The sequence below is a fragment of the Rhinolophus hipposideros genome (assembly GCF_964194185.1).
Source record: "Rhinolophus hipposideros genome assembly, chromosome: 3".
Lineage (NCBI taxonomy): Eukaryota > Metazoa > Chordata > Mammalia > Chiroptera > Rhinolophidae > Rhinolophus > Rhinolophus hipposideros.
Window position 1 is genome coordinate 10813542 of NC_138049.1, and position 11926 is coordinate 10825467.

Sequence of the window (11926 nt, forward strand, 5' to 3'; positions counted from 1 at the left end):
CAAAAATAACAGTAATAGAGAAACAAATTGATGGAGATCAAAATGAATACAAATAAGGAATGGAGAAGAAAAAAATTAAACAGAGATCAAAGACTGAAAGTTGAAAATGGCAAAGTATATTCTATTGTTATTATTTACAATTAATTTTCATAATTATATCAGCTGTATTACAAAAACACAAGTGTAGTTTGAAAAGAAGATCAACAAATAGTAAGTGGATGTATAAAAAGTAAGACTTTGATATGCCCCAAATCACATGCACGTCACAACTGCTATGCATTGCTTAGTTTAGACAAGCATAGAAAAGTCCTCTAAATAATGAAAATTATTCTCCCAATTAAAATAGAGTAGGTTTACTAAATGCATCTTACTAGTCGATAGAAAAGTGTATCTTATAGAACAATGGAAGCTGTATTCCATTTTTCGTAAACATTCTCAATATGTTCCCAAGCTTTAGACAGATATTCAGATAATCAGCAAATCGTTTCCAAGAAGGTAGACAGAATGAATATAAATATATTTTTGTCACATCTAGCTACTTTTTTGATAAACGCACATTGTGCACATACTCAACCTTCTGGATGTATGGATCAGTTGTTTTTAATTAATTGAACAAAATGGTTTTCCATAAGACTCCAATCTTTGATCTTACACTTCACATATTTACAGTTTGCCACTTTCGACTTATCTACTAATAACTTCACCATGCCTTGTAGGCGGGAAACTTTATGTAATTAATTACCATAAAAACTTTGAAGAGCTGGCCATTTTTTTATGACTTCCATAGAAATGTTTCTTTTATTCGGAAGGAAAAAATAAAGAGTAAAAGAATACTGCCATTTGTTAGAACAGTTCAGCCCGACCCAATGATGAGGAAGGTGTTGACCACATGACTGGGAGCCTCTAGTCCATATTGTATGAATGTATTTTAGACCACCCATTGTTTCCAGAATGTAAAAATACCTTTATACTAAATTGAGTACATGTGTCCATCTGGTAGCACATTTGCTGTGTGCACACCCTCCACTTCTCATTTGTACGTGCATATGTGCAAAATGGTTTTAAATGATATTTTTAAGAAATTAACATTCTGATTATAGCCTACAAGGCCCTCTGTCTAACAGGATATCCTACACATTCATTACATGACTAAAATGTTCAGAATACTCAAAGAAATAGACTGAAATGGAAATTCCACAAATGATAGCTGCATGAGAAAAATAATGCCACCATAAACTTATGACTGGCATATTGTTAGCATATTGAAATAATACCTTTCCACCAGAGGATACCAACTCTCCACTTATAATCAAATAGAAAGATTCAAGGAAATCTACCGGCACTACTCCATTTGTGGTAGGTGGGATTAAGGAGGTGAGTGAGCCCAAGGTCGATTTATCATTGCTCTGCGAAGTTTCTTTGGGGATATAATCTATCAAATCATTATATATGGCAAAAATATTAGATTATTTCTGTATGAAGGTTTGTATATTTCAGTGTTTTATCAGAGGGGAGAGGGGACAGGATAGGCAGGAAAATGGCTCAGCCATTTCCGGGGATCCGATGCTACAAGTCAACTACTTTCATTTCTCTCTGCTCTTTGACTATGACACCCTCAAAGACAGCATTCTCATCTATGCTCCTGACAGCCAAGCACAGTGACCAGCCTCAGCAAGTGGGCGGACAGTGAGAAGGATGAGGAGCTGGGACAAGAGTCCTAACTCTTGTCAGGGAAGACGGAGTCTGTGCAAAGAGGGCAGAAGTGCCACAGCAATGAGGAAGCTGTCAGGGAGAGCTGCCTGGAGGTCCTAACAAACAACAGAGGAATTAGGATGCACAGAAAACTCCAGAGCAGGTAGTTTTGCCCATCGGTTGCAAGATGGGTTAAAAAAAAAAAAAAAAACTGGTCCACACAATTATCGTCCGTGGTTATGAAAAAGAAGATGTTGTACAAAATATAATTATGTGATGAATCATTTGGAGGCATTTCTAATGAAAAACATTCTTTAGGAAAGATTAACCGGAAGTTGTGTCCATTGTCTGATACCGAGTTGGTAGCTCTTGTCTTCTTTCAAAACCTTCATAAATCCACGGGAAGCTTCTGTTTATTGATTTTATTTGCAGAGAGCACTCAGGGTATAAAGTAATTTGATTTTTTTTTTAAATGGAGTTTAGGGTCTGCCCCTACAGGGTTATAACTTACCAAGCATAAAAGCCAACACATAAAAACAAACATACAATTTAAAGAGAGAAGGGCTCAAAGCAACAGAACTGGGAATCCAGCAAGATGGTGGAATGACCCCCGGGCATACCCACTCTCCCTTATGTCTGCTGGACGGAAATCTCCTGGTGGGTGACATTTTGAATGCCTTTCATGCATAGTATTGCTGAACTCTTTTGAAAAACGCCTCAACCCCACAGAGAAGAGATGATAGTTATTTAGCAAATAAGAGAGGGGAAAGAGGATTTTCTTTATTGTTTGTCAGAGTTAAATATAATGCTGTAATGTTAACCATCTTTGCAGCTTGTGTAAAATTTGTCCCTTTCTCATCAAAGTCAGCAGCTCAAACTGATCAAAGCCACCAATGTCCCTGACCCAAGTCCTCCTGCGTTGTGCAAACTCGGCAGGCTGTAAACTGAAGAGTAATGTCTTGTGTTTTTATATTTCTTTTACAGAGGCACTTTTTTTAAAGCAATCTTGGGTAATTAAACTTTATAGAAAGATTTTTTTCTTTACCAACCCTATTAGGGTTCTGTTGCACTTGTCCACTGCCTCATAAAAAAAAAAAAAGACAATGCTGCTGCATCTGTGCCTTCAGCACTTTGCATGGATTCTCAGCTCCATGATTCACAGTTCGCATTTGTGACCCAAATTCATTGTACTTGAAATCACAAATGCAAGGAGGGTAAGCAAGTCAAGCAAAAGAGTGCCATGTGTGGGAATAGGAATGCACAAACGCTAGCGAAGGACTGGCCTTTCAGCTTTAGCGGAAGGCACGTAATGAATGGCTTCTATGAGACTTTGGTGATTGCATAACCATGACAGGCACACGAATACAGAAAAGTGTGTACTTAGCTGTGCAGTATAATAGCCACAACTTCAAAAGAAGCAAGGTTGCTGTGAACTGCTGGGGACGCCAGTGGTACACCTGGCAGCCAGCAATCAGAAGCCTTTGAAATGGAGTCTTCAAGGCAGAGCATCAAAGAGCATCCCCAGCTTCTGTAAGCCGTCATTGTGGCTGCAGACGGAGGGGCAATCTCGGCCTGTTGGGAACAGGCCAGTGGGCAATCTCTTTGGTGACACCTACACTAATGGAAAAATATCACCACCCATAACAGCATCTGTGAACCTAGATGCAAGGATACCTCTGGGCATCAGACACAGAGCCAAGCTGTGACTCCTCACTGGGAAGGGTTTTGCCTGACCCACCAATCATTGCAAACATTTCAGTCCAGAATTCAGAAAGCCTCATGATAGAGTTGATCCAGGAAGCCTGGAATCATCTCTGGGTTATACTCTACATCACATCTCTGTTCAGTTTCATGGAGCAGGCAGATGTCACATGGGCAGTAACATAAGCAGCCTGTTACTGAGAGCTCCCCATGTGCCCAGCACAGGGCAGAAAGCTGTACCTGCAGTGTCCTGTCCAATCCTACAGAGGGTTCTAGGAGCGAGGTACTACCACTCTCCCCATTTTACAGTTGAGGAAAGGGGAGCTTTGAGGAGATGCTTAACATGCCCGAAGTAGCTCAGCAACAAAGTGGTGGGACCAACAGCACTCTTAACCACTGCCTTATATTTTCATAAACACCTTACACTTGTTTCATTAAGTCATACACTTGTATTTTTCAATAGAAAATATTTTCTGAAAAAGTACTTTCTCGAATTCAGCCATGGGAATGATGTCTTTAAAAATAGTACTTATAGGTTTTAAACATACTGTCATTTGTAAATGAATCCACTCGATAAATTCCTGTGAAGCTAGAGTTTGAAATGTAATTGAATTATCAAATTAGACCATGGATATTATGGTCCTGGAACACATAATTCAACGTGGATACAATACACGGCAGAGAACCATGTTAATATATAAGCTAAGAAGAACAAGGCTACAGAAGCGCTTCCCAACAAAAACCAGGTATGAAGAGGTAGAGGTGGTGTACTGGGCTAATCCTAAGGTCTGAGGAATTCCTCAAAGACAGTGTTTCGCAAAGTGTGCCTCATATACCAAGTGCTTCAGTATCTTGCGAAAAATTCATCCTTGTACTCGAGCCTGGGAACCTATAATTTAACAATCTGCCTAGATAACTTTATGCACAGCAAAGTAGGAGAACTTTTGATTTAGACTAGAATAACTAATTAAGCTTTTGCCAGAGACTGGAAAAATGCTGTAAGGAACAGTACAATGCAAGAGAAGGGGAAACGTGGTCTCTATAAGTCCACGTAGAGACTGGCCCCTCCCAGCTTCCAGGGCAACCTGAGTTCTATCACCGGTGGTGTTGTTTATGTATAAGAAGAGCTGGCAGTCTTGGTCACAGGATTCGAGCAGCCCTGGGACAGTCACTATAGACAAAGATACCTCTTCAACAGTTTTCGGAAATGCCATCATTCCAGATGACAACTGTTGGGTGACTACATTTCAGCAATGTCTTTTCCCTTTCCAACTCTTCTATTTGGCCTTCTTTGAAAATTAAAATAATTCCAACAGGGGAAATAAACTATGTGTCTATGATAGGACTATAAATTGTATTATCTATAAAAAGGCAGGGTTGAACAAGTTATTAGTAATCATGAACACTTTTAAAACCTTTCTGAACGCATTATCACATTTTGCTTTTAATTAAACATACAATGGTTCATTATTATCTTTGTTTTGCACATGTGAAAATTGAGGTCCAGTGTCTTGCCCAAGACCACACAGATAATAACCTGCAGAACCATGTATTCATTCATTCATTCAACAAATGTGAGCTGATTATCTACTTTATGCCAGTAAGAGATGATGACAACAGACCAGGTTCCTGCTCTCAAGGAACTTACATTCTAGTCACCAGGAGGACACTAATCAAGGTCACGAGATGGAAAATCGAGGCCATCTCACCTCTATAAACTCCCTCCCTAGTCATTAGGCCCACCAGCCTCAATCTTCTTAGCTCCCCCTACCTGGGCAATTCAGGGCATCAAAGGACCCTGAGAACCTGTGAAAGACTGTGGTACTGAACGTAGGAAAAAAAAATCTGAGAAAAAAGGAAGTGAGTGGAGAAAAATCAACAAATAAAGTTACAATCACAACCACTTCACTAGTTTTATTAGGTTGGTGCAAAAGTAATTGCGGTTTTTGCAATTATTTTTAACCTTTATAATTACTTTTTTAAGTGTGTTTTTCCAGCACCCATCAGCTCCAAGTCAAGTAGTTGTTTCAATCTAGTTGTGGAGGGCACATTGGCCCATGTGGGATCGAACTGGCAACCTTGTTGTTAAGAGCACCGCGCTCTAACCAACTGAGCTAAGTGGCCGCCCTTAAGCTGCAATTACTTTTGCACCAACCTAATATAACTCTGGCTAGCTTTGCCCCTTTGTAACACTTTCTTTCCTCTCTTACCCTCACTGCAGCAGCAGCATTGGCGTGTTCTCATGTGGGCCAAAAGCTCTGTCAAAGACCCTTCAAAGGATGTGCCGCTTATATTCATCGGCCGACCCCAGAGGAGTCCATTTTTATTACAACAAAGAAAGCTTCTAGACATTGGAGATAAAAATGCATGTATTGTATAAGTGGGTTTGAAATTTTTCCTGTTAAGGGCCAAATAGTAATGATTTTAGGTTCTGTGGACCACGTGGTCTCAGTCACAACTATTCAGCTCTGCCATTATAGTACACAAACAGAGTAGCCACAAACAATACGTCAGTGAATGGGTATGGTTGTGTTCCAACAAAACTTCATTAATGAGCACTGACATTGATTTTCATATAATTTTCTTGTGTCATGAAATAGTCTCCTCTTGATTTGTTTTCAGTGATTTAAAAATGTAAAAGAAATTCTTAGCTTAGAGGTTATCCAAAACCAGATAGTGGACCAGTGGATAGTTTGCTGACCCCTGATATAGAGAATTTTCCCCAGACGTGTTATCATGCTTAATAGTATGGGTATTGTACAACATGTGTCAGTTTACCACTTAAATAAAAAAAATTTAAAAAATAAATAAAAATAAATAAATAAATAATAAATAATAAAAGCCCTTCCTCTGGTCTTGGCATTCTAGTTATTGTTCTTGCAGAAGTCCTGTGCAAAATAAGGTGTCTCCCTACTCTTCCTTCCAATTCTGTACCACTCCTAAGAACATCCAAGTTTCCAGGAAGCTCCTGGACCACTTCTAACCACTAGATGGCCAAGCTACAGGGTGATTATTTCCTTAGGCAAGCAAACATTTCAGCCCTCTAAAGTAGTATTTCCTCCAGCTGGAATATCAACAAGAAGTCCCGTGGGGAAGAGCACTGCCAAAACTCTCACACGGAGGAAGGGACTGATAAACTGACACATGTTGCACAATTCAACATGGAGACTAGCATGGTGGCTTGGATTATAACCTCCTCTAGAAGTCATTTCGAATTTCCATCACCCTGCCTTATATCCAAAGCTGATCTTTTCTGCTTAAACGTAAGCTCCTTTGTGCTTTTTTTTTTTTTTCATCTCTATAGACCTGAGAAATCACTAATGGGGGTTATCTTTCACAAAAATCTTTTATATACTTGAAAATGACAATAAAATCATCCTTTCCCTATCCGTTTTCTAATCTAAACAACACTGAATTCTTAACCTTTCATCCTAGACATATATTGTAGCCCTTCAATCATTCTTGTTGCTCTTCTTTAAATCCATTTCCATTTCATCACATCCTTTTAAAATGTACTGACTAAAATGAGACATAATATTCTAATACAAGCATGACTAGTACTAAGTAGATGAGTGATATTTTAGATTTTGTATGCCATATGCTTTTCAATGCAACTAAATTCTGTTTGCCTCTCTATTTTTTCCTCCCTTTCTTCCTTCCTTGTGTCTTTCTCACTTTTAACAAATACTTTTTATTACTACATTTTGATCTATGATCATTTTGACACTTATGCTCCAGTTCACCCTCTGCCTCACAAACACATTGGGATTCTATTTTAAATTAAATACTCCCATTGAGCTAATCTTTCCATACCCTGCAGCTGTCTTACCCCAAAAGTGTTCCCAAAATATTCTTCATATCACCTAGATTTTTCTACTAGTACTGGGAAATTTTTTTTAATTTTTCTAATATTTCAAAATTGTTTTGAAGTTTAGCACCAGAGGCTAAATACTACTATTTAGCTTAGTACTATCTACAGATTTTATTAGTAACATCTAAAACTCTTCTTTAGATTTTTAATCATGTTATTGAATCCAAAGAACTCCACCATGCATTCTTGCCACTACCTGTTAATATATAAGCTCTCAATTGGGAAGAGTTCATGATAACTAGCCATTGAGAGCAGTACACCACCCCATACTTCCTTAACTTATAAATAACATGCCATATACAACAGAACAAAATATTTATTGAAATTAAAAGAGACCATATTTTACAAATGTTCCTTAATGCCTCTATCACTCTGTCATAAAAGAGAATTAAATTGGTCTGATATGATTTGTTTTACAAAATCAGGTAGCTACTTAAGCTCTTTTAGGTATTTCTAAATTATAAATTGATCAATTATTTTACTTTATCCTCAGATACTGACATTGATTCTATGGTTTTAAAACATACTTTACGAACAATGTTGGGTATATTCCCTGATGTCTCAACAATTATTTCTAGTAACTCTTCATTGCAATTTCTCCCTATCTTTAAGTAAGTATTGCTTGATGCATGTCACTCAAACTCTACTAATTTTAGTTCGCCCAATCTTTTTGTGTATTTATTTCCCCACTTAATTTTGATTCAGTCTTTATAACGGGGACTTTCTGCAGTCAAATGTGTATATTCCATCTTTACTTTAGCAGGAAAATGAAATACATTAAAAGATTTCCTCTTGGTTGTATTCAATCATTACTTTTCTTGCCTTTATATTTGATAATAAAATGCACTCTTTAGTCAACTAATTTTGTCTAATAAATGAGAATATACTTGTCTTTAAAAGCAGATTTCAATCTCTGTACATTTCTCTCAATTTTCTTATAAACCTAAAGCTGTTCTAAAAAATAATAATAATAAAGTCTTTAACAAAAACAGATTTTGCTGCATCTTTAAAAATCTCTGCTGTTTGCAACCACTTTTTAGTTTTGAACTTTAGGCTACTTCCATACATACTGTGTAGAATCTGACCTATCCAAATAGAAAAAAATTCAAAATGTTAGATTTCTTTAAGCCGCAACAACCAAATAGAAAATGGGATTAAAAATTTTAAAAAGGAGTCTATTCAAAATAAAAACAAAAAACGTAGCCAACCTATACATATATTTAACAAAAATTATGCAAGATGTTTTGATAAATGAACAAACATTTATAGAGAAATTTTTAAATGTGTAGAAATAGCATGTTCCTAAATAGAAATATTAAACATACTAAAAATATCAATTGGTTCCAGATGCATTAATAGGTTAAATAAATTTCCAATCAAAACTTAAATTCTCTTTAAAATGTTTTGAACTGGTAAATATTCTAAAGTTCATCTAAAAGAATATATATGAGAAAGAAAGATAAAAGCAATAACAAATGTGAAAAAGAAAAGAAACCAAAGGAAAGGGAGAAGAGTGAAGAGAAAGAAGAGGAAGAGAAAAGAACAGAACAGAAAGGGGGAGGGAAAGGAAAAGAAAATTCAGCATCCAGAAGCATCATTGTGAAAGAGAAGAATACCCTTAAGTAACCAGAGAGAAAAAGTTAAATTACCTACAAATGAATAGCAATAAATCTGATAGCTGCCTTCTCAAAAACATCAAGAGACCAGAGGATAATGAAATATCTTCAAAGTGTTGAAGGAACATAACTATCAATTGAGAATTTTGTGCTCAGTGAGGTTGTTATTATGCAAAAATGAAGGCAAAATACAGATACTATTAAATAAAAGAAAACCAAAATTTATGTCCCTCACTGAAACAATTACAAAAGGATATATTTAAGGGAGGAGGAAATTCAATTAATGGGATACAAGATTTCTAATTACTTTAATCTCTATGTCTCTTTAATTTACTTGTGGCTTCTCCTATTTTATTGCTGGTCCACAGTCTCTTTCTGAAACCCTTTCTGAGCCAGATATGTTTTGGAATTCAAAATTATTTCATGTTTTAGAAAATAACAAATGTATATTTCTTATGTTACATAATGCTCCCAGTAGAGTCTGGAGCAGTACCCATTACTCAAATCTTTAATGTTGCTTGATGAAAAGTATAATATCAATACTCAAGTTGGGTAAACAAGGGTTATAAAGAACTTCACATCTGTTCAGGACAGATTATGCTGACAAGGGTACCAAGAAAAATCCTCTAATTTTTCTTAGTTTTTTGGATTTGGGGGTTTCATCTTAGGGAGAGATTATGGACTTGGAATACAGCTTTCAGTGGTGTCTATTCTATTCCCTACTGTTTACAAATTTTCCTTAGTTCTGTAAAGACGCTGCTTGGAGCCCTGATTTGTTACTTTAGGCCTGCGATATCCCTGTAGATCTCATTCTGTTGTCTTATAATTTTGTCTTTTTTCTCTACTTTATTAATGTTCTCATTAAGTTCTCCATTACATGAAGCAATAATGAGGAATTACTTGTGTTATGATTTCTACTAGATTGGGTTATTTTTTCTTATTCTAAACAGCATTTTCTTCCTGTTATACCTCTGCACGGTTGCTATACTCCTTGTATTTTTTTTCTCTTGCTTATGTCAGTTGACTCTGCCCAGACATTTTATTCGTTCTTCCATATAGTGAATAACTTCTTCAGTTCTTTTTTTCTGTATCATCTCTAAGACCATGTGTTCTCTCTCTCTCTCTCTCTCTCTCTCTCTCTCTCTCTCTCTCTCTCTCTCTCTCTCTTCTCTCTCTCTCTCTTTGAAAAAAGGCTTTATTGAGATATAATTCATGTACCATAAAATTAAGCCATTGAAAGTGTACTACTGAAAATTTTTAGCACATTTACAGAATTGTACCCAATCAATTTTAAAGCATTTTTATCATCACAAAAGAAAATCCACTGCAATTAATAGTCACTGTAGAGAAGGTATACTCTACATTCAAGTACAAATTCTTTAGTGGATCATGTTTTCTCCTCTAAAGCTTGGTTTTAGCCTAGGTATTTCATATTTTATCCACTTTTCTGTCATCTGAAAGAAGAGCAGGTGGGATGGAGCCATGTATAAGAGAGGAGGGAAGTTCAGCTCGGGTGGTGTGCAGACTATGTTAGTTTCCCTGGGCTCCATTTTATCTTCTGAGATTACACTGACTGTCCTGTATCTTGGCTCACTCCAACTAATTGGGTGGGGGAGGGAAGTTATAATGCATTTCCATGCGAGGATACTCCCAGGCTTCAACTCTTTCCCCCAATTAAATGTGAAGCTTGAATCCTTCCAACAGGGAAAGTCAGCTCTATTGATTTCTTTCCCTACTCATTCATAACTCCCCAACAGAAGAGGAAAAAGATAAGAATACCCCACCTGCCTTCACTTCTTTTCACAAGCGGGACTTCAGAGGTGTAGGGCAAAGTGGAAGCTACGTCACAGCGCTGGTCTCCATTTTGCTCCATAATCTTTTCTTCCTTTTCTTGTGCACAAGTTGTTAAAACTTATTAGATTAGATTTGTCCTTTATTGGTGAATGTGTGTGTGTCTGTTGCCAATATCAACCAACTATCCATAGTCAAATGTCCACACATTCTCTCTAATACAGTCCAATTCGATTGTTATCAGCCGAGCTGTAACTATTTTCAAGGCCCATCATCACCTCATAAGGATGTGAATTTCAACTCCTTTTCACTGTTAGCGGCAAGTGAACCAGTTGACCACCTCTCCCTTCTCAACACACTTCTTTCTTTGTACTTTGGTTCTTGGGCTTATCTGTCCAACTTTAAAATGTCAGAGTGTCCTAGGACTTGGTCATACGAGTCCTTCTTCTCTTTTTCTGTCTCCTCTCTTCTCTGGTAATATAATATCATACATTTCCAAGGCTTCAAACACCATCTGTTTGTTGATGCATACCAAATTTAAAACTCTAGCATAACTGCTTTTCTGGATTCCAGTCTGATGTAGCCAACTGCCTATTCCACCTTGGGAAGTATAATAGGTGTCTCAAATTTTACACATCCACAACCAAATTCTTTATTTTTCTCCTCATAATACTGCTTTTTCTCCAATTTTTCTTATTTCAGTGAAGGGTACCATCGTCTACCCAAATCCCTCGACTAAAAACATTAAATATCTCTGAGTGATCTTTAATTCCTTTTCCCCTCAGCACACCTTCAAACCCCTATTCCAAACCACTGTTTCATCTTATTTGTTCCACCTTTTCCTGTAAACTTTTCACGAAAGCCTCAGTTGTGCTTTTGTGACCTCTGATATGTACCATAGAAACTTCCAAATCGATGCCGTTGCTTATGTATATTCCAACTTCAACAACCTGTCCATAGTTATAGCCCGTACTACTGGCACAAATAAAGCCCTGCTCATCAGGCTAACTAGTCTTTCCCTTCTCTAAGAGGTGGACAGCACGCAAGTTGTGCATGTTTTCAACTACACAGGTCACCTCATTACAACATAAAGTGTCTTCTTAGACATCAACCATCCATTATCATGCTGGATATTTTTTTCCTTCTCTTTTACTTTTTTCCTTTTCTTCAATTCTTAAATTGTTCTCCCTATGAAATTTCATAAGAATACCTGAAGCCTGTAACTTACTTTCTCCCAGTTCTTCTACTCAGACTG

The 11926-nt window shown here is 37.0% G+C and overlaps 1 protein-coding gene across 1 annotated transcript in view; it reads left to right on the forward strand.

Annotated features, from left to right (window-relative positions):
- The window catches only part of NOX3 (NADPH oxidase 3), a gene marked incomplete at its 3' end in the record, with an annotated part of 56696 nt that extends 50955 nt beyond the window's left edge, over positions 1–5741 (forward strand). The window contains exon 13 of the mRNA XM_081033972.1: positions 5615–5741. Coding sequence (XP_080890098.1) covers positions 5615–5741 — 127 coding nt within the window. The remainder of the gene's footprint in view (positions 1–5614) is intronic.
- Between the last annotated feature and the right edge of the window lie 6185 nt (positions 5742–11926).